Genomic DNA, 27,352 nt, shown 5'->3' with positions numbered 1-27,352 from the left:
CTTAGCTGCTATCTCTTCCTTCTCTTGCAAAATTCCACTTGTGCTACAAATTGCACTGGACACCGTAATGTACATTTAAAAATGGCGACGACACCCCTTATCATAATCACTTTTCACGGTACTTTTGTTTCATTCTTTCCTCCTCTTCACTCCCCTCCCACATCCGTAGAGTCTCTGTCTCCTGTGCTTTTTAAAACAATGCAAATTCCATAGACCACCAATATATCTGGGGAATGTGGTCTTTGAGAATATAAGCCCTAAAAATAGAACATTGAAAACTCAAGACCCATTCTGGTTTATGTATTCTATACACTATTTGTGAGGTTTTGATAACGTATTACATGTACTCAGCGCTATGGACATATGTCGTACCATGTGTCATACTGCAGACCATGTCATCAACTTGACTTTTCTTGGTACATGCAATCTGTTCAATAGTCTTGAGTCTTTCAGCAAAGAGGAAGGTCGTAAAGAATGAAGACTTATTATCTCTACAAATCCAGAAAGAACTGCCAAAAGGGTATTATCGCAATACAGTCTTCTTAAATCTCATCCAGTAAATCTCCATAATTGTCCTTCATGTTCCCTTTAGCTTACAATATAAGTCAGGTGAATTTAAACACTCACTTCCCATATCTTCATTCATTCACTCCAAATTACAGTACCTATACACAAGTCCAAGTCCAATAAAATAAAGGTCTTCTTCAACTTTCTTTCCCCTCTAACTTACCCAACTCTCTACTCTCCAACCCATTATTCTCTCATGCATCGACCCTCCTCTTGACTCCCAGCAACCGAGCTCTGGTCCCGTTGTCTTGACAAGTCGTGGTTCTGGATCTTGTCAAATCTCGTATTTTTTTCAGCCTGCGAAATTACCGTTTTTTGCAATTAGATTTTTTATGTACGGGCTCTTTGGAACGCACACGATATGATCTAAATCATGTTGATGCAATATGTGGTCTACATTAATAATAATTATAGGAGGTTATGAAGATCCTGAAATTTGTATTATTAAATATCTATATGTGTTTAGTGCAGAAAGGAGCGGCATCTATTGAAGATGGGTGGGAGGAGGGCGAAGAAAACCCGAAATGTGCAAACATTCCATCCCAATTTTTAGTAAGACATCTAGTTAAAGAGCCCCGACGAAGTTGAAATCATGGAAAAGCGAAACGGTACTTAAAAGGGTATCATAAGTTGTGCACCATCATACGCAGAAGCGTATGGGAGTTGTATTATAGGTGACAAGTCGAAAAAATAAAGAACGCCCCAAGAATTCAGAAGTTCATAATACTATCTCTTAGATCAAAGCAGCGGCAATAGCAGCGAAACCAGCCAAGGCTCCGACAGCGTTTCTGGCACCAGCACCGTGGAAGGAAGCAACAGTACCGTTACCGGTTGGAGCAGCCTTGCATTCAGTACAAGTTCTAGTCTCAGTGGTTGTACCAGTGGCAGTGAAGGTGGTTGCAACAACAGCACTGTCAATAGTAACAGTGGTTGGAGCACTGACACTGATGGTCTTTGGTTGACACTTGCTCTCGTTACAGGTGACGACGACAAACTGAGTTGGCATAGGACAGTAAGTGGTGAAACCGGTGACGGTGACGTCGGTGGTGATGGTAGTGTTGGTCAACTCAATGATAGTGGAGTTAGAGAATTGAGCAGCAGCAGTGGCAGCTAAAGCGGAGGCGGCTAAGACAGAAGAGAATTGCATAGTTAAAAGTAAATGAGTGTATAGAGTTAGTTAAGGAAAGTGAACTGAAGAGCAAGAATCTACCATTACCAGTGCTGTTGCAGCACCAATTGGAAACCCCTTTATTTATATAACCTTGTCATTTCCCACCATCCGGTGTCTCATCGTCTTCGATTCTGATCTTGCGGCGGAGAAGGGCGTTCAGTTACCGCATGAACTGTCGGTAATATATGTATGGCAAAATTTTTATATTGACCCTTTCCCTATAATGCTGATCCGTCTGGCTGTGAGATCAGAATGGCTCCAAAACTCAATAAAAACAATATTTTCTGACTATGGTTGCATTTATGCAGTCATCACCGTAGCCTAAATCGTATCAATTAGACAACAAAGTCTTGACCAAGTTCTGTATGTAGTCTGTATACATACAACCGGGAAATAAACTTTCCTAATGGGGAAGGTCACATGCTCATAACCGGACAATTTTTAGGGTTTCTACTGTATGCGAGTTAAATTACTGGCGTACGAAAGGAAAAATATGTTACCAATTTGTGTTTGTTAGGCAAAATTTGCCGGTATGCGCACGACGGGTTTACATGGAGTCGTAATAATCCATCAAGGATGGATCTGACCAACGTTTGGAACGGACAGGACGAAATGAAGGGAGTCGCATGAAATTAGGGATTTGAAGGCCAGAGGCAGCGACGTGCTTCGCAAAGTATAAACAAACATGTAGTGTCCAACCTTTGTTTTGTACATTTTGTTATGTAATCACCGTCGTCGAACCCCTCCACGACAAATGGAGATGAGGTTTGGACGGTGAAAAAAAGGGAGCCGCAAAACCCTGGAAGCGGTTGGTGTCGCTGGTATTAAGCCCAAGGTCAATATTCCTTAAAGCAGTAAACTAAGTTGGTGCACCAGGTATTTTCTCGTTAATACATTACAATGCCGTGCCGTAAAAAATCTTTCACAATGGCAGCTCAATTCCCCTGTGCATATTCGGTTTTACCTCTTGGGGGTTGATGCCTTGCCAACAAATGAACCAACAGACGACAGAAACTCATAAAATTTTACCGATGGTGCAGGATACTCTGACCAACTGTAATTTGTAGCTGTGGAAACTACGAATTTTTCATCTACCCCAGAGAGGCTAGGTTCCATTATGACAAGCATTATTATTGCAAGCAGCCCATTACAAAATTGCGCTAAGCACCAGGGACAAAGGTAAGGCACTAGGGGCCAGACTCCTCTTTGCTAAAGCAACGGCCATGCGATAACCCTTACCTACCAACGGCACCAACAATATCTGCATCGGGCTTAATGGCCATCTTGTTGTTTGCCAATAGGTCTAGCCAAGACGTGTGAACTAAAATCGCACCGACTTAGCTCTTAGTCCTTAGTCTGCCTTGAGGTCTAGATTTAAGGATTTAAATTGTGGTTGGTTTCATACATTTAGAGCAGCACATTCAGTCGGATTTGCGGCATTGGTGTCCTATCCTCTCTAATTGCCATATAAATCTGGCACCACCGTTACTCATTACAGGGAGGGAGACCCTAGAAGCTGTATACGAGTTCTGCTATATACAGTAGAACCTGTTCAAGATCAATGTAAATCCTTGAATGCTTCTGGTAGTGTCAGTGGCTGCGTTATTCTATACAGACTTGGGGCTCCTCACACCGCCGTTCTGGGATACATTTAGGCTTGTTAGAGCGATTGTCTTCAAATTCGATGGTGGTATGACTATATGAGCCATACTCCCAGTGTGCGAACTCGACTAAAGTGGGTCTCTTTCACGCCGTCAGACCTAGACGAATAGAGTGTGTCTTTTACTATAAATCCTAAAGGGGTTCTCTAAAGCCCTCCTCGTAAACGCACTTCTACAATTCCCTTGACATGACCTTCATTTATAACTTCAGCTATAGAGCGCACATACAAACGTAGCTCTCTGGAACTCGTCAAGAGCAACTTCAAACTGTAATCCAAACGAACAAGTAACGTCTGTGGACATGCCACATGACTCACTAAGCAGCCAATCGACTAGAATAGAACTAAGAAATAAAAATAAAAACGTAAGCAGTAATCTTTCATATCGACACCGGACTCCACAGCGCGTGTAAACTAACCATTAACATATCACAAGATATGTACAACAAACATAAAAATGCAGTCTGCTCCACTGTAGATCTTATCTTAGAAGAAAACCTACACCAAGAAAACTTCACCAAATTCAAATGAAATAAATATAACAAAATGGAGAAAACAACAGCTCTACTCCCAAAATGGATGGGGCCTTTACCTGTACTTTTCTGTCAGTTTTCTCCATTACATTCGACATTCTCCAACAGAGAACGCAACTAGTACTCGGGCAAGTCTAAGTCGCTCAAGTCATTGAAGTCTATGGATGACAAATCTAATTGTTGCTTCTCACCAAAGGTGTTCTCACCGGAATACAACACGTACAAGAATCCGTCTTCGTCTTTGTGCTCCTCATAAATTGTGCTGATCAATGACGCAGTTGGTGGTAAAATATCATTGACGAAGATGAAGATGGCCTTCTCTTGTGGCAACTTGATTCTCTTTCTGATGACATATACGAACTGTCCAATAGAGAGATCGACTGGAACCAAGTACTTTCTCTTGTCGATCTCAGGTATGTCAGAGTTCTCAACCTTCTCACAAATGACTGGAACTCTGTCCTTGAATCTTTGAGCGATTCTTGTGGCCTCGGCCTGTCTTTTTTCTAGTCGGTGTTAGTAGATGGTCTAGATGAGAATGTGTCAAATGACTCAAACAATAACAAGGTTGATTGTTTTTTGATGTTTTATGCCATCAATGACTATAATGGCTTATAATAGTAATCATTCGCCTTAATTGTATCAATAATACATACCAAATGGGTGCTCGTCTTTAAATTGGGATCTCATTGTCTATAACTTGAAGTTAGTAATCTGAATCAAAAGGTGTAAACAACACCCCGGAGGCAATTCCACGAGTCAAAGAATCCGAAGATTAAATCAAACAGCACAATTTCAATGTATTCATGCTTGGAAATCGTACCCATTGCCCTTATATCCCATTTTCTCCCTAATAGCACCTTGTTAATGCTTTACAGTCCAGTGGCAATCTTATCTATGGAGACTGTGGCAATGACTGTTATGGCGGCTATTCGAGCCCGACTCTCCAGGAAAACCCGCAATTGAGCCGATTCCATGCTTCGCTCCCGAGTGTACGTACGTTTTATGATGGATTGGTGATGCAATACTGTGTATTTCTAGTACTCGTCCTATCGTGGTACCAGAAGAGTGTCATGTAAAAAACAAGGAGAACCCGTTTTATATTTTCTGTTTGGGTTATCTTATCGCAGTGCGAATGAATGATTAGTTTTGCTGGTGTGCACATGACGCGGGAGTGAGGGAGAGATTGTGTCTGTGTGTGTGTGTGTGTGTGTGAGAGAGAGAGAGTAGGAACATTAGTGAAGGGTGTGTCCCTGTGGGAAGTGTGTGGTAGAAGTGGGTGTGAGAAGTGGGTGTGATGTTTGAGAAAGTGTGATAAGTGATATCGTAGAGATATCGTAGAGATATCGTAGAGATATCGTAGAGATATCGTAGGGAAGTTGTGAGAAGAGTGCTATATGCCTAAGAGTAGCGTGTGATCATAGTAGTTGGGTATGAGATCTGAGTAGTGATACATGAGACGTGACAAGTGTACGGAAGTGTATACGCAATTGCTGCTTGCGATAGCGAGAGAACGGAGAGTGCGAGTTTGGAGAGAGATAAATACTGAGAGTTAGTGAGAGTGTGCTGCAGAAATAACACTTTGTGGAGTGAGTTATCAAGTGAGTCAATCAAAATCACCACAAATGGGATTCATGTTGGTCTGTAGAGGAATAGACGTTGTGTACGTTTTACCACTTTACTACTTCACCACTTTACTACTTACCACCTTACTTCTTACCGCTTTACTGATTACTCATAAAAGCTGTTGAATATAGCACATGGAGTGTTTCAACTTTTGTTTTGAATTGCTTACCTCGTTTATCAATAGCAGTTCCATTTCTGGCACGCCATGTGTTTCAACAACGCAAAGCAAACAAGCATACCCTCCCAACTCAGCGCGTTGTTCTGTGTATTAAGCAATGTAGACTCCAATGTAGACTTAGTGCAATGGAACATGCAGTGATAGGATCACTCCGGGATCGTGATCCTTCATACTTGTAGTACAGTGTACCACTTTCACACTCTTTATGCTTCCAAGTGGAGGCACCGGTTGTTCCTCGGAGGTTCCATTGACCTTGCTCTTGCTGTTCACGCTAGTCCTTCCTGTCAGTGTGTATTGGAGAATTCTAATATGTGATTATGTCATGCACGTGATGCAACCTTCATTTCTTTGTTTCGCTTGGTAGCGCTACGATAAGCCAAAAACTCTGGCGCTTGCATTTTGCAGCATTGAGTATGGCGTCTAAATAGGATTAAGATAGATGGTTATGAAATGCTTGGATTAGTATAATCAACAACAACAATGGATTATTGTCTGAAGGACTTAAGGAAAAGAGTTAGGGTTGTATGCCCCTTTCATTCCTATATGCTTGACCATTTTCCTTTAGAAGAGCTCATACCGCTTTTGCAAGCAGAACGAGTTTCTGGATTTGCAACAGAAGACCCTTCTTGTCTCTATTGTGGTTTGGTAAGGCCAGAAGAGTTGTTTGAAATGGAAGAAAATGACGAGGACGAGTCAATTGATTCAGAGTATGAAGAGCTTATTCAGTCGGGCATAGAGCTGTTTGCAGCTAACCGATTTGTGTGTGATGATGAAATGATTAAGGCGACTATTCAAGAAGCCATTCACCAGTTAAAAAGCTCTCAATACAAAAATGGCGGTAGTACTGATGAGCCAGGGAATAATTTAGGGTATCAAGAAGTATTCCGTCAATATCATTCTGTGGAAAAAGTCACCAATGGATATGAGGTTGACAGTGGTGTTTTGCAGCATTCAAGAGGAACGATTCATGATGAGAGTCTGCAACTTAATGGCAATGCATCAAAATCTGCTGAAAATGCGGTTCAAGTTACAATTAATGGAGACAGTGGTGATTTTCTTGGAGAGCAGCATCTCAATGGGTATCTACTGCCAAGCAGCCGTGATAGCTGTCTCTCTGATCCACAACCACGCAGTCTATACGGTGGTGAGCATGACTACGAACAGACGATTCTGAACCCAGTGATATTGAGAAGTTTCTTTCCTGATGTGGTAGAATAAAAGACAGAGAAGGAGGAGATAGAGAGCCATGATAAGTGTCACAATTTACGGTTTATAAGTAAGATCCTTATTATTGGATTACACATTTGCTGTTTCGTTGTTTGATCAACAGAGACAAGGAGAAGTTTTAAGAAGGTTGTTCTATATAATTTCTGGGTGTCCAAGATGCCACTACTATTGCCGCTATATAATTGCAAGAGACTTCAAAATGATCAATCCACATGCCTATACTTACGTCTATGGACTTTCCATTTTGCCAATCCAACATCCGCTATCATTCCACGATACCATCTATCAGCATTCTCCAAAATGACACAAAATTTGCAGCAGAACATCAACCTTTGTTCACAAATTCATTAGAGCTACTATTACACTACTACCACACTACATTACACTATTACATTACACTATTGCACTAATCCCTTTTACTATGCCACTAGACAATTACTACTCCCTTTACAATTGCATTACGATCTCATTACAATTGCACACATATGTATTACTATAACATTGTATTATTACTTACTGTTCGATTCAACCATTCCATTTCTCGCCATGCCCTTACAGCCTGCCCCATAGTATACACTGCAGCCACTAGATTTTTACTATGTCCTTATACCCTACGCTTTCAATAGCACGTTAAGAATAAATACGATAAAGATAGTATATATACAATACAAGTTGACCAAGTGATCACAAGTAAACATACTCACCTACGATATCGTACTTTTGCAGCCTCTGCAACCCACCCAAGGTCGTGTACTAACCATAGTTGCCACTCAATAACTTCTGTCTCCGTCTCTGTGTCTTCTCTGTCTGTGTCTGTCTCTGCTTACATCTCTGTCTCTCCTCTTCTCCTCGCTCTCCTCTCTTTTTACGTCTCTCTTTTTGTCTCTTTGTCTCTTTATTAGTCTCTCTCACTCTCACTCTCATTCTCACTCTCACTCTCATTCTCACTCTCACTCTCATTCTCACTCTCACTCTCATTCTCACTCTCACTCTCACTCTATTTACACACTTAACACGCTTAACACACACTCTCTACACACACACTCTCCACACAGTACGCGTACAAATTAATTGTTTCATAGTTGATGTTATGCAACAAAACAGGAAATTTCCAGACAAAAGAGCGTTTTATTCTTTGCTAGCACTATTTCCTTTGTAGTAATAGATACCAATTGCCGTATAATTAGCGTTATTTTCGTCAATTGACATTCTACACTTATACAGAACCAGATTCACATCTCCCTCCCCGCAAACACCAACCCCAAAAATGTTGAGAAGCAGTATTCGTTCATTCTCGTCGTCGTTCGTCAGACCTTCCTACGCAAGAATCCAGATTTTGGGTACCGTCGGAAACGTCAACTTCAGAGAAACAAAGGATGGAGTCAAGTTCATCAACTACTCCCTCGCTGTGGACAGATACTCTCCAGCCGATGAAGATGGAAAGACCACCGACTGGTTCAACGTGTCCGTGTTTGACGAGAAGCAAATCTTGGCTTTTGAGAAGTTCTTGAAACCTGGTGTGCAATTGGTGGTTGACGCCGATGCCAGACAACGTGTTGTTGCCGACGAAAGCTCGGAAACAAAGTACACTTTGACCAGCTTGAAGCAGAGACACTTTGACGTTGTCAGATACGCCAAGAAGACCCCAGCTGCTGAAGAAGTTACCGAGGAAGCTTAAGCAGATGGCTCCACGCCACCGGTTTATGAATGTTTCTCTCTTCACTTCTCAGTACATAAGTTACCTCTATTGCTAGTTCTACAATTGCTTCGGTATTTTACTTGTTTTATTATCTAAATTTTATAATATATATGTGTCCAATATCAATCGGATTATACTATGTACCTCATAAAACGTTACTTTTGTGCATTTTCCTACAAGAAACGGACTATATCTTCATCTCTATTTACCAAAACTGTTTAATGTAAGTGCTTGGCCGAGGCCAACTCGTAGGCATAAGCAATTGTCAACTTGACGTGCTCTTTGACATGGTCCCAGTCGATTCTGTCGATGGTGTCCATCACAGAATGGATATACTTACTGGTATACTTCATCTCGGCCTCAATGAGGAAAGCAGCTGGATATCCGTTCTCAAGGGCAGAAGCATGGTCAGAGCAAGCGTATCCACATGACGACTCATGGTATGGAATAGCATTGTAGGTGTTGACCAACAACTTCAAGAAGTTGTTCAAGTTGACACTGGTGTAGTCAGTAATCAAACCAATGTGTGGCTCAATACCAGCATCAATTGTTCCAGCGGTGTAACCCGTCATATCTTGCTGTAACATTCCTACGACAGTTTCTCCGTTTCTTGAGTAGTTGGAGAAGACATCAACTGAGCCCAACAATCCACCTTCTTCTGCGGAGTAGAAGTGGAATTCCAAGGTGTTATGAGGTTTGAACGCTTCAGTGGAATAATCCCCGATAATAAGCCTTAAAACCTCCAAAATGGTCACTGTTCCCGATCCGTCGTCATCGGCACCTGGTGCCTTCATCAAATTAGGGAACAAAAGGTTAATTGAGTCCTGGTGGGCACCAACTACCACCTTATCGGCAACTTTACCTGGAATGGAAACCACAATTGAGAACTGGTCCCACCCTTCATGGTGCACCTTTGTGATAGTGACCTTATCCTTAACTGGTTCTACAAGAGCCGAGATTTGCTCGTGTAACCAAGTAGCACTTTCGTACCCGGTTTGAGATTTATAGTATCTAGTGTAGAACGAGGTGAACTTGCTCAAGTTTTGGAACATTGAGTCGGTGTTAATCTTCTCGATTAAGGCATTGACCTCCTTGTTGAAGCTGGTAGCGGTTGGGTAGTTGTAAGTGGGTATTTTATCCTTAAGAGTGTGGATTTGCTTGGAGCCGAAGGTAACGATGTTTCTGTAGAGAGAGTCCGAAGGCGGCTTACCGATGAGTCCTTGAGCGACGGCGTCATCAACGGAGATTTGCTTGGTAACGTCGATGAAACCGATATTGGACCGTCTCAACTTCAATTTCTGGGACTCGGTGACGATTTTGTATTCCTCTGGGCCGAGTTTTATCAATCTTGGTTCGTTGCCGAGTTGAGCAGCGATGTTCATGGAGAATGGTTGCGAGAGCCATTCGGGGAGGAAAGCTGGTAAAGCCGCTGAGTAAGCTAGAGTTGTAGCTAGCACGATAGCGAATTTCATGGTGAGTTAGTGTTGTAGCAATTGGTGAAGGTAAAGACTAAGCAGGAGAGAGGAGAATAGAAGAAGAGACGAAGAGAAGAAGAGAAGAAGAGAAGAGAAGAAGAAACAATAAAGAGAATAGAGAATCCTATGACAAAAGCAATGATAGACGCTCTAACAAAATGCTACTACTGAGACTGTGAGACATTGACTGTGTGGGGCACTGAGACACTGAGACGCTGAGAATTGTGACAATGTAAGAACTGAGACAAACAGTACGACGGCGGAATGGGCCGCTCGGTACGGTACTCCACAAAAGAAGAAGACTAAAGGAGGCAAAATTGTAGCGAAAAGGGAAGTTTTTAGTGACGGCATTCGAGCCGCATGGCCAGGGTGGTGGCGACTGAAGAGAAGTAGTTTTGTTCTTCTTTTAGGAGATCTCCTAAGAGTCTATTTCTCGTAGGTTTTAAAGAGAAGTAGGAGTGTATTTATTGGGTGGAAGTGAGTAGAGTGTAGTGAGAGTTTAAGTGGTGAGATGAGACTGTAGAGTGTGAAGACTCAGTGAGACTGTAGAGAGTGGGACCGTAGTGAGACTTTAGTAAGACTTCAGTGAGACTTTAGTGAGACATATTAGTGAAGAAACAGAGACACTTTTGAAAGGTATTCAATATTGAAGAATACAGATACTGGGATTGAGATGATAGAAGTTAGAGAAACTGGAGTGAATATCAAGGATAAAATAATTGTGAGTGGACGACAGTAGTGAACTACTAATGTCTCACTTTTGATAGGAGTGTTCCTTTAGAGGTATAGCAGGCAGACTGATAAGGAACTGAAACGGACCGTATCAGAGTGTCACATACATGAAATAAAAGATGATAGCGTTTTGAGCTCTAGGAGAGCTTGCTAGACTCCCATGTGGGTACTGAGTCTTTTGCCATCTCTGATTGTGAATTAATTCGTCATGAAAACGAAAATTGAGCAGCTCTCTTTTCTTTACTGATAACTGATTACTAAAAAAAGAACTTTATATATGTATGTATATAAATGTATCATTCGATATGTATAATTAGAGACGTGCTTGTATGCTCTCCTAGCAAATTCATTCTTACATGGATGGCTGCTTCATGGATAGTACTGCAAAGATATCCTTTTCGCAGTCACAATGAGAATGATGAAGTCACTACTTGGCCATATCAACATGTAGATAAGTATCGATGAAAGGATTCTCTCTTGATTCGTCGAACTGGGCATCATTGTAGATTTAACTACCTCCTTTATCTTGCAAAAAGCAACCCATCTTTGCAATTTGCTTCCACTTTTGAACCAAATGTCATGGCACTAACCAACTCGTTTAGCTGCAAAAATACAGTAACGAGAATTCGCTTCTGGAACCTTTTTTGGCTGCTCACTATGGCATTATGGCCTACAACACCACAATAATCAACAAACACAAAAGTCTGCCCTTATTCTCACCCTTGCAAGTGTAATAAACAATATGAAAGCTTGAAGTGAATACCACAGTTATTCACTTTCCAAGACGTTCAAACTTAAAGCATCATATTCCTCGGTGTCTATCTTCCGTCCTCAACTGTCTGTTTTTTTTTTTGTTTTTTTTTGCAACCCAACCATATACAAATTGAACAAGTAAAATCATAGATACAATCATTCTTCACCACCACTTCACCTCCACATATATCTTTATCTTGCTCTAACAACTCCTCTCCCCCTTCTCCTCTCCTCTTCTCCCCTCCTCTTCTCTCTTTCAACTATCCAGATACATTCTCCCACCTCCATTCTTCTAACAAAACCCTACCACCTCCCACCAACCAACCCATATATCCAGCGCTACCATTCCGTCGTGCCCCAACCAACTCTCATCACCAAAACTTTTTATAAACAGCCTTGACGTTTAACTATTGCTATTTCAATAGTCTCTTTATCCACCACAATTCAAACAGGAGTTCTCCAAACATGGCGATACCCGTTCCCAACTCGAATGTGGTGCCGAACAACATGCCGAGACCGTTGGATGCCAAGTTTATCGGTCCTACGTTGAAATTGAAGGACCCAGTGATGGACTCTCTTCAGTTCCATCAAGACAAGAACCTGTCGTCGTTGGCATCTTCTAGGGGGAATTTGTCAAAAAGATTTCTTCATCCCATGAGTCTTGATGCCAAAGAGGTCAACTACAAGATCAATGTTCCAAATTTCGCCAATTTGCCGCCGCTTCAATTGGGATCGAAGTTCATCACCGATTTGAATAAGATCGATTCAATGACTCCGTCCGATTTGTACTACGGAGAAACCCTCAATAAGGCCGAATCGGGCTTGGATAACTATTACTTTGACTACGAAAACGGCTTGGGAGAGTTCTCCCGGTTTGAAAAAATCAACCAATTAAGTCTTCCCGACAAGTTCTTCGATGAATACAACTCGACAGAATGTATCACCAAGATTGGCTTATTTCCTGAAATAGAACGTTCATGGATAGCCATTGACAATAAGCTTGTGTTGTGGAACTACAAAGTGCCGCAGTCATCTTTCAACCAGTCTTCTCAGTTCCTCACCATCGATCAGATCAGACACACCATCCTCACCGTAAAGCTTGTAAGACCCAAACCAGGTGTATTTGTTGCAGACGTGAATTATCTTCTTGTGGTCGCAACTACTATCGATATCCATATCTTCATTGTAAAGTACGATGCTGCATTCAACAACTTGGAGGTCTTCAACCCGGACTTGTCTGTTTCGGCTCAGGGCCTCATAGTCAATAACTTCACAGTAAACCCAAAAACAAATGATATATACTTCAGTGGAGAGGGAGACGGCATTAATGTCTGGCGGTTGGATTACTCAAATAAATCCAGCTTTATCAAGAACAAATGTGATAAAATATGTTTAACAAAGAGTGGGTTATCCAGCGTAATCCCAAATAAACTTCCCGGATTTGACTTATTCAACTCCTCTGAGCCAGCGGCAGCAGACAAAACAGCGGCCCTTAATAATATCCCTGAGACTTTGGTTCAATTAGAAATTGATGGAGAAAGAGACGTGTTGTACTCGTTGTCCAATAAGTCAGTCATAAGAGTGTACAAACTTCAAGCAAAACAGGAGCAGCTTCACGAGGCAAGTAAGTTGACTCCTAACCAGATCTTCAAAACAGCATCCAGCTTGTTCGTAGATACTGCTAACATCAAAGTATTCGAGCGTTTTAAGATTATTAGCATCCAGCATATTTCTCCACAAGAATCGTCGGCCGTTCAATTGATTGGTATCACCAGTAACGGTTGTCGTATTCTCCTTAAATTGGGTTCAACATCGACCTTTGGATCTTTAATTTCAAGTTCCTTTAACAGCTCGGTAAATTCTAGCCTTAGATTGAATTTGGCAACTATCAAGTTCCCCCCTTCAAGGGAAGTTCCCGTGATAAACCCGGAACTTGACTCATTTACTCGTAGTAAGCAGTATTTGGCCCAATTGATAGCAAATCAGCAGAAGTCCCAACTCTTGAAGAACACCAAAATTGCCAAAATTATCTCTCCTGGAATCTTCATTTGTGTAAAAAAGACTAAGAAATCTGACAAGTTATTCATTGCCACTGCTAATTACGGTTTCCTCAAAAAGAACAATAAACTCGTTGAAGACGCTGAATTCTACAAGTATGGTGCGAACGATGATACTTCCTTTACTTACATTCACGACATTATCCAATTGACACCTTCAATGAATGCATCCAATACTCCAAATGGTTATGCCAATGTCTTGGCTAGTCAGTATACCAAGCAACCTCTCCGTTTCGCTATTTTGACTAACTTCGGTATAATGTTCTATCAATTTAAGGTATCGGATCAGATATTGAAGTCATTGAAGGAAGAAACTATCGAGAACTTCATAGAAGAAAACGGTTTTGAAGAAACTTGTTCTACCTTGCTCTATTTAAGTTGTTCATACGGGCACCATAATGCGAACGACTTATTCAAGAGAAAGGCGCACATATTGTTTTCGAGCTGTGGAAACAGTGCTAGATTGATAGACAACTCTCAATCTCAGACGCTCCAGAACAACGCACTTTTACCTCACCAACAGCAATTGGCTAACATTGGTGTGACTGCGACAGACTCGCATCCAACTGTAGACCAAGTGGTCTTGAGTGATAGATTCTACGGAACATGCTTATTGATTTCCCGTTTATTCAGGGACTTCTGGAATAAAAACGTGTTTGTCCGCTTACCTCACATTAAAGTCAATGCTCTGGGAGACGTGGAGGTCGCATCAATTAAAGAGGATAACTTATTGATTAAAGGATTGAATATTGACAAGAAGCAAGTGGAATTCTTCATTGGGTCGATTATCGTGTTGATCGACTTTTTCCTTGAAAATGGAAATAGTATCCAGGGCTTAAGCGCCCCGAACTATAGCTCAGACCCAAGTCAGTTCGAGAGTGAAGTGTGCTTGAGAGCGGAACATATTGCATTCACATCTATCATCAAATCTTTGAACTCGATGAAAGAGGCTCTTTCATTTCTTATGGTGTTGATTGAGGAGATCCAGATCAACCAATCTAACTTCAATGATATCTTCAGATTCTTGTCATTGACTAACCAGGTCAACTTATTGAGTTTATCTTTTAAAGACCTTTTATTGCCAAATAGAGAGGTCAAGAACTTAATCAAGGATTTGCTTTCATCAATAATAAATAAAAATATCCTCAAGGGGGGTTCTATTGATTTAATCGCATCCTCATTGCAAGGCAGATGTGGATCCTTCTGTTCAACGGATGACGTTTTAATTTTCAAGGCAATTGAAAACTTGACAAGAGCAAAAAATATTGGCTACCGGGATGGTGAAATTAAAAATAAGTGTTTGAAAAATGCAGTTATTCTCTTTGAAGAGGCTCACGAATCCTTGACTCTTGAAAACATCGAAAATTCAATTAATATCATGTTGGATTTAGAGTATTACGCGGGAGCAGTTGACTTGCTATTGAAGTTGGCTCATAAGGTAGGAAGAAACTCTAAGATAACCAATCCGCAATTTGAGCAGATCAGTGGGAATGGCAACATAAAAAATAACGCCAAGGCTGGTCAAGACAACAAGAAGAGATTGCAGTTGTTCCATTTAGTCTTTGAGATCTTAACAAAGGTTGACTTAAGAGCTATTAAAATCACTGAAACTAACAACCAGTTGTTGATCAATGAATTCATAGAGATAAGAGATTCGGCCTACGAAACTTGCTTTGCCTCCCAAGACAAGGCCTTCCATTATGAGTTTTATCAATGGTTCATCGCCCAAGGTGTGAGTGAACGTCTTTTGGAGATTAACACTCCTTTTATATTGCAGTTCTTGGAAGAGAAATCTGAGAAGAGCCTACCATTGAGTGATTTGCTATGGCTTTACCATGCCAAAAGGGAGAACTATTTTGATGCAGCTACCATTTTGTACTCTCTTTCAATCTCTGAATTTACCTTGGACTTGAATCAAAGAATAGAGTATTTGTCTAGGGCAAATGGTTTCTGCAATTGTGTCTGTCCTCCTAACTTGAGGCAGAAAATGATTCAGCTTTCCTCAGTAATCCAGGAATTATTTGACGTTGCCAATGTCCAGTTGGACATTTTGACTGCCATCTCTTCAGACAACAGAATCAGTGCAGCCAACAAGACTTTAGCAACATCTGCATTAAACTTCAAAATCTTGTCCATTAGCGACTTGTTCAACACATATACTGATCCGTTGGGATACTACGACTTATGCTTGTTGATATTCAAAATATCCGATTACAAGAACACTGACGACATTTTGAAGAGATGGGAATTATTCTTCGAAAGAATATTCCATGAGTTCCTTGTCAAGGATAAATCTCAGCAGGAGCCATTCTATGTACTTGTAAACAAGTCATTCTCATTGACGGGTTCCAAGTTATCTTCCAATGACTTGGTATTCCCTATTGATGAATTAGTGAAACTTATTAGCAAGTATATTCAGGAAGCCATCGAAGAGAACCCTGTCACTCAGAGACCTCCAAAGGGAACAATCGTGGACATGTTTGTCAAGTCTGGAGTCAGTTATGACAAATTGTATTACGTATTTAAGTCGTTGATCGAGCACAATACCTTTGAAATTTATCCGGGTTTCACCAACGACTTAAAGGCTAACGAAATGACGTACTTAATCAAAAACTGGTACACTTCGGATAAGAAACTTAGGGAATTGATTCCAAGCGAAAAGATCAGAAATTTGGAAGACTATTCGCTCGAGGTCGATCCGATCAGCGAACTAGTCAAGAACAACGGGCTCTTATTTTAGGCCCATACAAACCAAGATTCTAGCATTATAGGATTTATGTATTTTAGTATTTACAGCACTCTACATCTTAGCAAGTAATTGTATATACATTTCATTAGACACAATGTATTCATTAATTTAATTTAATTCGTAAAATTTATTCTTCTGGACATCGAATCTTTCTTGTTCGAAATCGTTGGCTCCTGATGGCCTTAAGAAGTTGCCAGAAGCATGGGGCAAGTACATTCTCTCTGGCTGTGAGCGTTTGTCAGCCAAGTGTGGGACAATTCCGTCAAAAATCAATTGAACAGCATTGGCTTCGGCTCCACGAGGCATAATGACATCAGCGAACTCCTTGGTTGGGAAGATGAAGTCGCTCATCTCGGCTCTTGCTCCTTGCAAGTAAGCATTGATTACGCTCTCCAAGCTGGCTTTGTTTTCCACGTCGGCAAGAATGTCTCTTCTTATCCAACGAATAAGACGAGTATCTGGGTCGCTATCTATGAAGACCTTGATCTGAGACATTTCTCGTAATTCTTTATCGTAAAGAGCGTAAAGCCCATGCACTATGAATACCTTTTGGGGCATTTGATCTGGCGTTTCTTGATCCTTACGCAAATCATCCTTTAATTGCTCGAAATTGAATCGTGAAGGCTTCAAAGGAGGGTATTTGTTTCCTGTTGTGCTTACAGTGATTGCTGCTGCCTTTGAAGTGGAGTATGTGCTGGAATCGATAGTTTTCGTGGAAATGTCCTTCTTGTATGAGTTCATATCGATCAACTGGACGTCCACCTTTGCATCTTTTGTTATGCTGCTGACGATTTCCTTTTCTAAGTACGCGGCAGTGGTCTTTTTCCCAGCTGCATGCCCACCACCGATCAACACCAATACTGAAGGGTTCCCCATGGCTAAAGATCTACTGAATATTTAACACTGTTAAGAACAAAAATCTATGCCTTGAATCTGTATCACCCCAGATTTTCACCAAATATTTACAAAATTCGGTACTTCAAAGTGTATACCGCAAAACTAACCAAATTTAGCAACCTGTTCCGACTTCAGTTTCTACAGATAGTACAATTGCTTCCACCGTTATCTACCCTCTCCATATCTCGTTTGTACCATTCATCGAATATTATGTTCCAAAATCTTTTGTTAGCGTCAATGCTCATCGCGTCCCAAAGAGGAAATTCTTCGATGGCTGAAAAATTAGGCCTAATAATAATGTTATATAGCAGTTAACTGTTTTGATGATTGGTTTATTTGTATTGATTATAAGTTAGTAATTGCAGGATTTTCATCAAGGAAAGCATTAAGTTGGCCAAAATGGACGAGTTTGACAGAGACTTGGATAACGAGTTGGAATTTTCCCAGAAATCTACCAAGAATGTCAAGGTGTATCCCACCTTTGAGAGCATGAAGCTCAAACCGGATCTCTTGAAAGGAATCTACGGATACGGGTTCGAAGCGCCTTCGGCGATTCAATCTCGTGCTATAATGCAAATTATCAGTGGAAAGGACACTATTGCGCAAGCCCAGTCCGGTACGGGTAAAACAGCAACGTTTTCCATTGGAATGTTGGAGGTGATAGATACTAAGGCCAAAGATTGCCAGGCACTCATCTTATCGCCCACAAGAGAATTAGCAGTACAGATTCAAAATGTTGTCAAGCATTTGGGTGATTATATGAACATTCACACTCACGCTTGTATTGGAGGAACGCACATGGGTGAAGATATCAAGAAATTACAGCAGGGGCAGCAGATTGTAAGCGGAACTCCAGGTAGAGTCGTAGACATGATCAAAAGAAGAAACTTATCTACTCGTGGAATCAAAATTTTGATTCTAGACGAAGCAGATGAGTTATTTACAAAAGGATTCAAAGAGCAGATATACGAAATCTACAAGTACTTACCCCCTGGAGTACAAGTTGTTGTTGTTAGTGCAACATTCCATCCTGAAGTGTTTCAAATGACAAACAAGTTCACAACAGACCCAGTCAAAATCTTAGTCAAGAGAGATGACATCTCCTTAGAAGGAATCAAGCAATTCCATATTCAATGTGAAAAAGAGGAGTGGAAATTTGATACGCTTTGTGACTTATACGATTCCTTGACCATCACTCAAGCGGTGATCTTCTGTAATAGCAAAGTCAAGGTCAACTGGCTTGCAGAGCAAATGAGGAAACAGAACTTCACCGTGGTGTCGATTCACGGTGACATGAAGCAAAACGACCGTGATTCCATTATGAATGACTTCAGAACAGGTAACTCGAGAGTTTTGATTTCCACCGACGTGTGGGCCAGAGGAATCGATGTGCAGCAAGTTTCGCTTGTCATCAACTACGACTTGCCCACGGACAAGAGCAACTACATCCATAGAATCGGTAGATCAGGGAGATTTGGTAGAAAGGGTGTAGCTATCAATTTGATTACCAAGGAGGATATTACGGCGCTCCGTGAAATCGAGGACTACTACTCCATCAAGATCAAGGAAATGCCTATGAACATTAATGACATTATGTAATATAATACCAAGCGAAATAATACCAACTTCATAAACCCTAGTTCATTTGTATATGTAGGACATTTATGTAGTATTATCCTATGACAATTTTTTCCAGTCAAACTTTGTATGGGTGCACCTTGCTATTTTTTATGAAATCCGGTTCATGCATCGGAGTATGCGCATTGTCACCTGTAACTGTAGGAGATAAGGTAGACACATGCTTAACGAAGGGCCATCCAGTTGTATTCTCCAGGTTTCGGTGTCTCCGAAGTGAAATTCGACCCCTCAATCCCAGAAGAAGACCTTTGAGAGGGCCGGAAATACGTGTCGTAAATTTTTTGTTGTGGAATATAAAAAGAATGTTGCAGCCAGTAGTTGATCTCGGATTTGTGAAGGAACAGTATCAGGCAAAATGGTTTCAGGAATATTTGAAGCAGTCCCATTGTACTTGGGAAAGTGGTCCACTTTTCTTATTGTCATCTTGGTTTCCTTGGTGGTGATCAAGAAGGTGAAAGCAGAATTATTCAAGAGTAAACATGGCGCTAAAAAGGCCCCTGACATGGGAGTTGGATATTTTGGTGTCAAGTACATTGCGGGGGTATTGAAGGCTAAAGAAAATGGTGATTTAATGGAGTACTTCAGAAAACATCTGGTTACCAATAAACCAAAGACGCAAACTTTCACTTTGTTAGGTATCGATATGGTCATGTCCCGCCATCCTGAGAACGTCAAGGCCCTTTTAGCAACCCAATTCAACGACTTTGATCTTGGTTTGAGACATGCTCATTTGGCTCCTTTGTTGGGAGATGGTATCTTCACTTTAGACGGAGAGGGTTGGAAGCACTCAAGAGCAATGTTAAGGCCTCAATTTGCAAGAGATCAGGTTGCACATGTTGAGGGTTTAGAATCGCACATTCAATTGTTGGCTAAACATATTGCTGCAGCAAAGGGAAACACTTTTGACCTTCAAGAATTATTCTTTAAATTTACTGTGGACACATCGACTGAGTTTTTGTTTGGAGAGAGTATTAATTCATTATATGACGAGAAAATTGGTATTACGCCTAGGGCTATTGAGGGGATTACAACGTTCGCCGAATCGTTCAACAAGTCCCAAACTTACTTGGCTTCGCGTGCTTACTTGCAATCATTTTACTTCATATTGAACGGCCGCCAATTCCATGAGTGGAACAAAGACGTTCATACCGTTGCAAAGTATTTTGTGAAAAGAGCTCTTTCTTTCTCACCTGCAGAATTAGAGGAAAAGTCCAAGAACAGTTATGTTTTCTTATATGAATTGGCCAAACAAACGAGAGACCCACAAGTTTTGCAAGATCAATTGTTAAATATTTTGGTTGCTGGAAGAGATACCACTGCAGGATTATTATCCTTCACCTTTTATCAATTGGCAAGAAACCCTGAAATTTTCGAGAAGTTGAAGACAGAGGTTTACAAACATTTTGGTAATGGCACCGACCTTTCTAAAATCACATTCGAATCCTTGAAGCAATGTGAATATTTAAAGTTCGTCTTAAACGAGGTATTGAGACTCCATCCTTCTGTTCCTTTGAATTTCAGAGTCGCCAATAAGGATACGACTCTTCCTGTAGGAGGAGGAAAGGATGGACGCTCTCCAGTCTATGTCCCTAAAGGTACTTCAGTAGGATATTCTGTCTTTTTCACTCACAGAGATCCTGAAGTTTACGGGAAGGATGCTGAAGACTTCAGACCAGAGAGATGGTCTGAGCTCAGGAATTTAGGTTGGGCTTATCTTCCTTTCAACGGTGGTCCTAGAATTTGCTTAGGACAGCAATTTGCGCTCACTGAAGCTTCCTATGTTATTGTGAGATTATTGCAATTGTTCCCTAACTTGGAAAGCTCCGACGCAGGTACTTATCCACCAAAGTATTGTGTTCATTTAACCATGTCTCTTCACGATGGTGCTTCGGTAAAGAAGTCATAGAACATGTAGTATATAGATAAATCAGCAAATTCTGATAATTGAAATTTAAAGGCTAGAAAAACAGGAGAAGAACATCCTCTCTTTTAAAAACAAAAAGAAATCTTGGATATGATGAATAAATGATGAAATGATTCAGTGATTAATTCATATGACGTATACTCCTCAGGGTACTCTCAAATAGATCCTTATTTAATTTTCCAGTAAAGTCTTTTTTTTATATAACACCAAGACGGAGGAGGTCTATAATAGACATTGACCGAATAAGTAACATTATTACCATTAACCTTATATAATTACCTCTTTTTCTTATTACTAGTTGAGTCTTTTTTTTTATTTTATTAGCATGTGTTATATTTCATCGTATTGCCTTGGCTGTGCCCTATGGCAAGAATGGCTGCCAAAAGCCAATTAATTTTTGCACAAATTTATATCTAAATCATCTGCCATCTCCCATCTTCTTTATAGCCCAACTGACACTCTACCATAACTCTCATTTACTATCCTGATCTTGGCATAGTATTTTTATGTAAAACCCAGTATTTATGGGTATTTTTATCTCCCTCACCATTTGATCCACGAATACATAAAAAAATTGTTTCTACAAACAACTTTTCTCTCATTACTCCCTCTCATTACATTACTACTACTTCTACTACATACTTTATTATAGGCGTAACATGGAGCATTACTGTAACCCATCATTTCTAGCGACAACACTCATCTACAACAACAACAGCAACGACAAATAAACTCTCCTCGGCTATTTCCATCGTCCTACCTACTCGACGGCGGCAAATGAGCCTCTCTTGGCGTCCTCATTACAACGGGCCCGCTGTCGTCTCTACAAAATCGGTTGATCTAGATCTCATCGGTTCATCACATCACACACCCAAACTCTTCTCGGTACCATTACCACAACCCCCCAATACCCCCCTTTTTCTTTGGCTGTGAAAAATTTTTAGTCCCATCACGTGATCCCACTATGGCATCTCAAATTTTTTTTATATTCTGATTTACTTATACGTGAATCGATTTTTCAGACGGTTTAGACGGACAATTCAGAAGCAGGCGATAGTTTCTTTCCCCTAGAGTACCGAAGAACCGTACAAGATGGACGTTCAATATCTTGCTTCCTTGGAAGAAACTTTGAGAAAGACGTTGGTCCCGGATTCTGCTGTTATTAAGCAGGCATCTCAGAGATTGACTAAAGAGTTCTATACCAACAAGCTCGCTTTGCCAGCTTTGTTCCAGATCTTGCAGTCTGCTCAGGATGATGAGTTGAAGCAATTAGCCTCTGTTGAAGCCAGAAAGTTGGTTTTGACCAATTGGGACACTGTTGACGCTGCCAGCAAGCCCGCCATCAGAGACGCTTTGTTACAAAACACCTTCCATCAACCATCCAAGTTGATCAGACACTCTTCCGCCAGAGTAGTCGCCGCTATTGGAGAAATCGACTTGGAAAACAACCAATGGCCAGAGCTTTTGCCAACTTTGGTCAACTTTGTCCAGGATTCTAACACTCAAACCAAGGAAATGGCTGTTTACACTTTATACACTATCTTAGAAACCCAAATCCCAGCCTTGGTTCCTCATGTTGGTGAATTCTTGAACTTGTTTGCCAGTTTGTTGGCTGACCAATCTTCCAGAGATATTAGAGTCAACTCTGTGTTGGCTTTGGATGTTCTTTCTCAATTAATCGAAGAAGACAGTGAAATTAACGCTAACTACGCTGCCACATTCAAGAACTCCATTCCAGGTATGGTCGAAGTATTGAAGGAAGTCATTTCCAACGATGACTCCGAGAAGGCCAAGGATGTTTTTAACGTTTTCAACAGTTTGATCTTCTTGGACTCCAAGCTTGTTGGAGACCACTTGATCTCTTTGATTCAGCTCACTGCTGAGATCGCCTCTAACACCCAATTGGACGAGGAATACAGAACCTTTGCTTTACAATTCTTGATCTCTTGTGTTTCCTTGAGAAAGTCTAAGATTTCTGCCAACAAATTGGGCCCACAGATCACCTTGGTCGCTCTTAAGATCGCTTCCGAGGAGATTGACATTGAAGCTGAATTGGATAACGAAGATGAAGAGAACGAGAACGAAGAAAACGCTCCACCAACTTTAGGTTTGAGATTGATTGCCATGTTGTCTGCTGAGTTACCTCCATCTCAAATCATCAACCCATTGTTCGAAGCTTTGCCAGCTTTCTTGTCATCTGCTAACCAATTTGAGAGAAGAGGTGGTTTGTTGAGTATCGGTGTTTCTTCTAGTGGTGCACCAGACTTCATCTCAACGCAAATTCAAAAGATCATTCCAGCTATCATTGGGGGTTTGAAGGACTCTGAGATTGTTGTTAAGGTCGCTGCTTTGAGAGCTTTGTCTAACTTGACTTCCGAATTGCAAGATGTTGTTGCCGATTTCCACGAACAATTATTGCCATTGATCATTGATATCATTGACTCTGCCACCTCTGTAATGGCTTACAAATACGCTTGTTACGCATTGGATGGTATCATCGAGTTCATGAGCCACGATGCCATGGGTAAGTTCATTGAGCCATTGATGAACAAGTTATTCGTCATGTTACAACAATCACACTCTTCTTCCTTGAAGTCTGCTATTGTCTCTGCAATTGGTTCTACTGCCTTTGCCTCTGGTAAGGCTTTCATTCCATTCTTCAACACTTCTATCCAATACTTGGAGCCATTCATTGCCAACTCTGCTAACACTGAAGGCTTAAGTGAAGAGGATATCGAATTGAGAGCTTTGACCTTTGAGAATATTTCCACTATGGCTAGAGCTGTTGGTACTGAACCCTTCGCAGCTTATGCCACTCCATTGGTTGAGGCTGCCTACAGCTCCTTGAGCTCTGAGCACGCCAGAATCAGAGAGTCTGGTTTTGCTTTCATTTCCAACATGGCCAAGGTTTACGGTGCCGAATTCTCTGGTTTCTTAGACAAGATCGTGCCACAGATTATCAAGTGTTTGGAACAAGAGGAGTTCACCTTCAATGCTGATGAAGTTGAAGAGGGTGAGGAAGAAGACTTGAACAATGCATTCAACGTTAACACTGGTATTTCCATTGAAAAGGAAATTGCTGCTGTTGCATTAGCAGAATTGGCTACTGGTACAGGTAAAGCATTCGCAAAGTACGTCGAAATCTCTTTCAAGACCTTATCAGATCAAGTTGAGAACTCTTACGGTATGAGAGAAACTGCTATGAACTCCTTGTTTAAGGTTAACAAGGCTATGTTCATTGCTGCTCATGGTGCCGACTTCAAGGCTCCAAAGGGTGTACCACAAACTCCATACGTTGACGCTTCTATTTTGCCATTGATTCAACAAGTTAGAAGTGTTGCCATTCCTCTTTTGGAAGAAGAATTCGAATTGACTATGGTTGCCTGTATCTTGGACAGTTTGGCTGATGCCATCCACGTTATTGGTGCCAACGCCATCGTTGATGACGCTTCTGACACTGGTGCATTGGAACAATTATGTGTCTCGTTGATGAACATCTTGAAGAAAGAACACCCATGTCAAGTTGTCGATGAAGAGGGTCCAGCTGATGAAGAAGATTCTTCTGAAACTGACGCTTTGTTGTACGAGTCTGCTTTGGAAGTCTTGGTCAATTTGTCTCTCCAATTAGAGGGTGACTTTGCCAAGATCTTTGCTTCTTTCAAGGATATTATCATTGCCAACACTCACACTAAATCTAAGACTATTAGAGTTGGTTCCGTTGGTGCCTTAGCTGAGATCGTAGGCGGCTTGAAGGGTAACAACCCATTCAGTGAAGAGTTATTACAAATTTTTACTGACAGATTATCTAACGACAAATCTTTAGAGGTCAAGGGCAATGCTGCTTACGGTGTTGGTCTCATTGTTGAGAACAGCACTTCTGATCTCTCTGCTGGTTACCCAACCATCTTGCAGTTATTGTTCCAATTGTTGAACAAGACTGAGAAGAAGGCTGGTAACGCTGATGATGAAGAAACAAAGGAAGTCGTCAACAGATCCTACGCTAACGCCTCTGGATGTGTTGCTAGATTGATCTTAAGGAACGAACAAGCCGTTCCATTACAGCATGTTATTGGACCATTGTTGAGCCACTTGCCATTGGAGACTGGTCTCGAAGAGAACACTCCAATCTTCAAGTTGATCATCAAGTTGTACGAATCCAATAACGAGTTGATCATTAACGAAACCCAGAAGGTTGTTGATATCTTTGCCAAGGTTTTCATTGCCGACGCTGAGAGAATCAAGTTGGTCAACGAATCTACATTAGGTAGAGAAGAAAACATCGAAAGCATGAAGCAATTCACTAGTCCTGAATTGAGATCGAAGGTTGTGGATTTGTTGAAATATTTGGACCAAAAGTTCGCTGGCGTTGTTTCTGCCAACGAAGTTTTGAAATCAGTCATTGCTTAAAACTAGCACCATTCCCCCAGATTTTTCTTTCTTCTAGTTATTTTTCACATCGCCATGATGTTTCTATATACTCTTGTTTGCCTTACACCGTTTTAGTATGTCCTGTATAGCCAATGTACTTTAATTATTTATAGTCTATTATCCTTGTTTAAAACGTACTTCTTAAGATAAGTCCCCAGGGCAATATTATTATACCTTTGCATTCCTTAAGATGCAAAAACTTTGTAAACATAAGAGACTGTTCCCAAGTGTTGTTCAGCAAATTAGCTTTTGATAACCTACCCCAAGACTATGGCTGTAAAATAATACTAAAATCGGCCCCCTGAGTTAATTAAATTGTATGAAAGGTTCCTTTGAGATGCAAAAAAGGTAAATTGAAAATGGTTGAAAATTACCCTTTTGGGATGCCTAAGAAGATTTATTTACACATTTCTAGAAATATGACGTTGATATCATTGATTACATGATGTAAATGATAACGAGGCTGCAATATCAGACTTGATAGGATGTACATTGTGACTGTTTCAGATTATGTCAAGTTAAAGCAATTTTGGTATAAAAAAGACTAAGAATTCGTCCAAATTACTGTAGCATCTTCAATGAAAGTTGCACAGCACACTTTTCGCAGTCATTATAATCACATACTATATAGCATTTGCTATCATAAAGTTACTCTTAAGTTGATATTTCCACCATGAACCCCAAAGCTGCTGGAGTTGCTGCACTCTCTTTGATATCATTCTTTATCTTGATCCCACCATTTGTTTGGCACTGTAGGTGCAAAAATACCCCTGCTATCTGTTTAATATTCTGGTTTCTCTTTCTCAATCTCAACACCTTCATTAACCTTTTCATTTGGAGTGGAGATGATTTTGCAGAAACTTGGAATGGAAAGGTCTGGTGTGATGTTACTACCAAATTGGAAGCTGGTTCTTCATCTGGTAAAATTGCTGCTATTTCTGCGTTGTCGCTAAATCTTTATATGATTCTTTGCGCTAAGAACCCTGTCTTCATGGAAACAGGACTGTGGAGAAAGGTAGCCATTGACCTCTCCATTTGCCTTATCACCCCAATTTTTGTTATGGCAACCAACTACATCATCTTAATCAACAGATATGTCATTGTTCGCTATCAAGGATGTACGCTGTCATATGTTTTATCTGGAGCCACAATTGGGCTTTACTCGATATGGAATATTCTATGGTGTTTTGTTGCAATGGTTTTTGCAACCTTAACATTATACAAGTACTATCAGAAGAGAAAAGACGTTAGAGACATCCTAAGATGTACTAATTCTGGGCTCAATATTAAACGTTTTGCTCGGTTACTTATCTTCAGTTTACTTATCATCTTGGCTTTGGCTCCTTTAGCAATCTACTATTTCGTTGGAGATGTGAAAATTTACAAAGGTCCCTTCGACTGGAGCAGGTTCCATAATCCAAATTGGGGAACCATTCTTTATGCTGATTTCGGGTTTTATTTATTATATGACAAGTTCGTCAACATTGGCTTATCGTTCATTACCTTTTTCTTGTTTGGTCTCGGTTCTGATTCTTTGGAGATGTACAAGAGTCTATTCAGAAGGTTCGGTTTCAAATTCAACACCAAACTGGAGGATCAAGAAGCCGGAGTCCAAACGACAAGACAAAACAGCTATATCGCCAGACTTCCTCAACAAACAAAAGTCAACAGTGGTAAATCCCAAGGATCGGGGGCATCGTATTGGACTAATAGCTCAACTATGCCTGAGTTTAATAAGGAATTTAATGAAGTTGTCAATGAACACTACAATTTAGATAGTCCAGAGACTCCTGAAGAGAAACAAAAATGTGCCGTCAGCACTCTTGAGTTGGGGAAGTCTGAGTATTCTGAAAGTCCTACCCAATATGAGGATGAAGATTCGAATGATGAGTTACACTTCATCCTAAACGAAACCAACTATAATGAAGTTGATGAAGGTTTCGGATATAATTATCTGGTCAAGCAAAATGATCCTAAAAATTGACTGTTCTGGTAACACAAATTCCTTATTTTCACTTCGATACTACCAATTGCCCACTTA

At 40.7% G+C, this 27,352-nt stretch overlaps 11 protein-coding genes across 11 annotated transcripts; 7 read left to right on the top strand and 4 right to left on the bottom strand. All coding sequences in view use genetic code 12, as the record gives it.

The window, feature by feature from the left end:
• Nucleotides 1–1,300: 1,300 nt before the first annotated feature.
• Nucleotides 1,301–1,714, bottom strand: PGA26 (Pga26p; the record flags this gene model as incomplete). Its single annotated transcript, XM_064920028.1, has 1 exon — nucleotides 1,301–1,714. The coding sequence occupies one exon, from the start codon at nucleotides 1,712–1,714 to the stop codon at nucleotides 1,301–1,303; it is 414 nt and encodes a 137-aa protein (XP_064772195.1).
• Nucleotides 1,715–4,048: 2,334 nt separating this feature from the next.
• On the bottom strand, nucleotides 4,049–4,618 carry AUT7 (ubiquitin-like protein; the record flags this gene model as incomplete). The annotated part of the gene is made up of 2 exons (XM_064915616.1): nucleotides 4,049–4,434; nucleotides 4,585–4,618. 2 exons carry the CDS (start codon nucleotides 4,616–4,618, stop codon nucleotides 4,049–4,051), a joined length of 420 nt encoding a protein of 139 aa, XP_064772194.1.
• Nucleotides 4,619–6,115: 1,497 nt separating this feature from the next.
• On the top strand, nucleotides 6,116–7,060 carry RJT20DRAFT_65730 (uncharacterized protein). Its single transcript, XM_064921146.1, has one exon. The coding sequence runs from the start codon at nucleotides 6,213–6,215 to the stop codon at nucleotides 6,948–6,950; it is 738 nt and encodes a 245-aa protein (XP_064772193.1). The 5' UTR covers nucleotides 6,116–6,212; the 3' UTR covers nucleotides 6,951–7,060.
• Nucleotides 7,061–8,019: 959 nt separating this feature from the next.
• On the top strand, nucleotides 8,020–8,736 carry RIM1 (Rim1p). Its single transcript, XM_064918047.1, has one exon. The coding sequence runs from the start codon at nucleotides 8,227–8,229 to the stop codon at nucleotides 8,635–8,637; it is 411 nt and encodes a 136-aa protein (XP_064772192.1). The 5' UTR covers nucleotides 8,020–8,226; the 3' UTR covers nucleotides 8,638–8,736.
• On the bottom strand, nucleotides 8,737–10,583 carry RJT20DRAFT_131613 (putative aminopeptidase). The gene has a single exon (XM_064918046.1). The coding sequence runs from the start codon at nucleotides 10,128–10,130 to the stop codon at nucleotides 8,877–8,879; it is 1,254 nt and encodes a 417-aa protein (XP_064772191.1). The 5' UTR covers nucleotides 10,131–10,583; the 3' UTR covers nucleotides 8,737–8,876.
• Nucleotides 10,584–12,053: 1,470 nt separating this feature from the next.
• RJT20DRAFT_131611 (uncharacterized protein) lies at nucleotides 12,054–16,517 on the top strand. The gene has a single exon (XM_064918045.1). It carries the CDS (start codon nucleotides 12,084–12,086, stop codon nucleotides 16,413–16,415), a length of 4,332 nt encoding a protein of 1,443 aa, XP_064772190.1. The 5' UTR covers nucleotides 12,054–12,083; the 3' UTR covers nucleotides 16,416–16,517.
• On the bottom strand, nucleotides 16,518–17,501 carry RJT20DRAFT_131610 (putative uridine kinase). Its single transcript, XM_064918044.1, has one exon. The coding sequence runs from the start codon at nucleotides 17,298–17,300 to the stop codon at nucleotides 16,533–16,535; it is 768 nt and encodes a 255-aa protein (XP_064772189.1). The 5' UTR covers nucleotides 17,301–17,501; the 3' UTR covers nucleotides 16,518–16,532.
• Nucleotides 17,499–19,117, top strand: FAL1 (ATP-dependent RNA helicase). Its single transcript, XM_064921145.1, has one exon. The coding sequence runs from the start codon at nucleotides 17,721–17,723 to the stop codon at nucleotides 18,918–18,920; it is 1,200 nt and encodes a 399-aa protein (XP_064772188.1). The 5' UTR covers nucleotides 17,499–17,720; the 3' UTR covers nucleotides 18,921–19,117.
• Nucleotides 19,118–19,314: 197 nt separating this feature from the next.
• On the top strand, nucleotides 19,315–20,865 carry RJT20DRAFT_4074 (cytochrome P450; the record flags this gene model as incomplete). Its single annotated transcript, XM_064920027.1, has 1 exon — nucleotides 19,315–20,865. One exon carries the CDS (start codon nucleotides 19,315–19,317, stop codon nucleotides 20,863–20,865), a length of 1,551 nt encoding a protein of 516 aa, XP_064772187.1.
• A 1,048-nt stretch (nucleotides 20,866–21,913) lies between these two features.
• Nucleotides 21,914–25,432, top strand: RJT20DRAFT_131608 (uncharacterized protein). The gene has a single exon (XM_064918043.1). The coding sequence runs from the start codon at nucleotides 21,976–21,978 to the stop codon at nucleotides 25,288–25,290; it is 3,315 nt and encodes a 1,104-aa protein (XP_064772186.1). The 5' UTR covers nucleotides 21,914–21,975; the 3' UTR covers nucleotides 25,291–25,432.
• A 552-nt stretch (nucleotides 25,433–25,984) lies between these two features.
• Nucleotides 25,985–27,349, top strand: STE3 (Ste3p; the record flags this gene model as incomplete). The annotated part of the gene is made up of 1 exon (XM_064918664.1): nucleotides 25,985–27,349. One exon carries the CDS (start codon nucleotides 25,985–25,987, stop codon nucleotides 27,293–27,295), a length of 1,311 nt encoding a protein of 436 aa, XP_064772185.1. The 3' UTR covers nucleotides 27,296–27,349.
• Between the last annotated feature and the right edge of the window lie 3 nt (nucleotides 27,350–27,352).

This window comes from Scheffersomyces xylosifermentans, assembly GCF_036884685.1.
Source record: "Scheffersomyces xylosifermentans strain CBS 12540 chromosome Unknown RJT20scaffold_8, whole genome shotgun sequence".
Taxonomy (NCBI): domain Eukaryota; kingdom Fungi; phylum Ascomycota; class Pichiomycetes; order Serinales; family Debaryomycetaceae; genus Scheffersomyces; species Scheffersomyces xylosifermentans.
The sequence above is the reverse complement of the archived record's forward strand: the minus strand, read 5'-3'. Positions and strand labels throughout refer to the sequence as shown.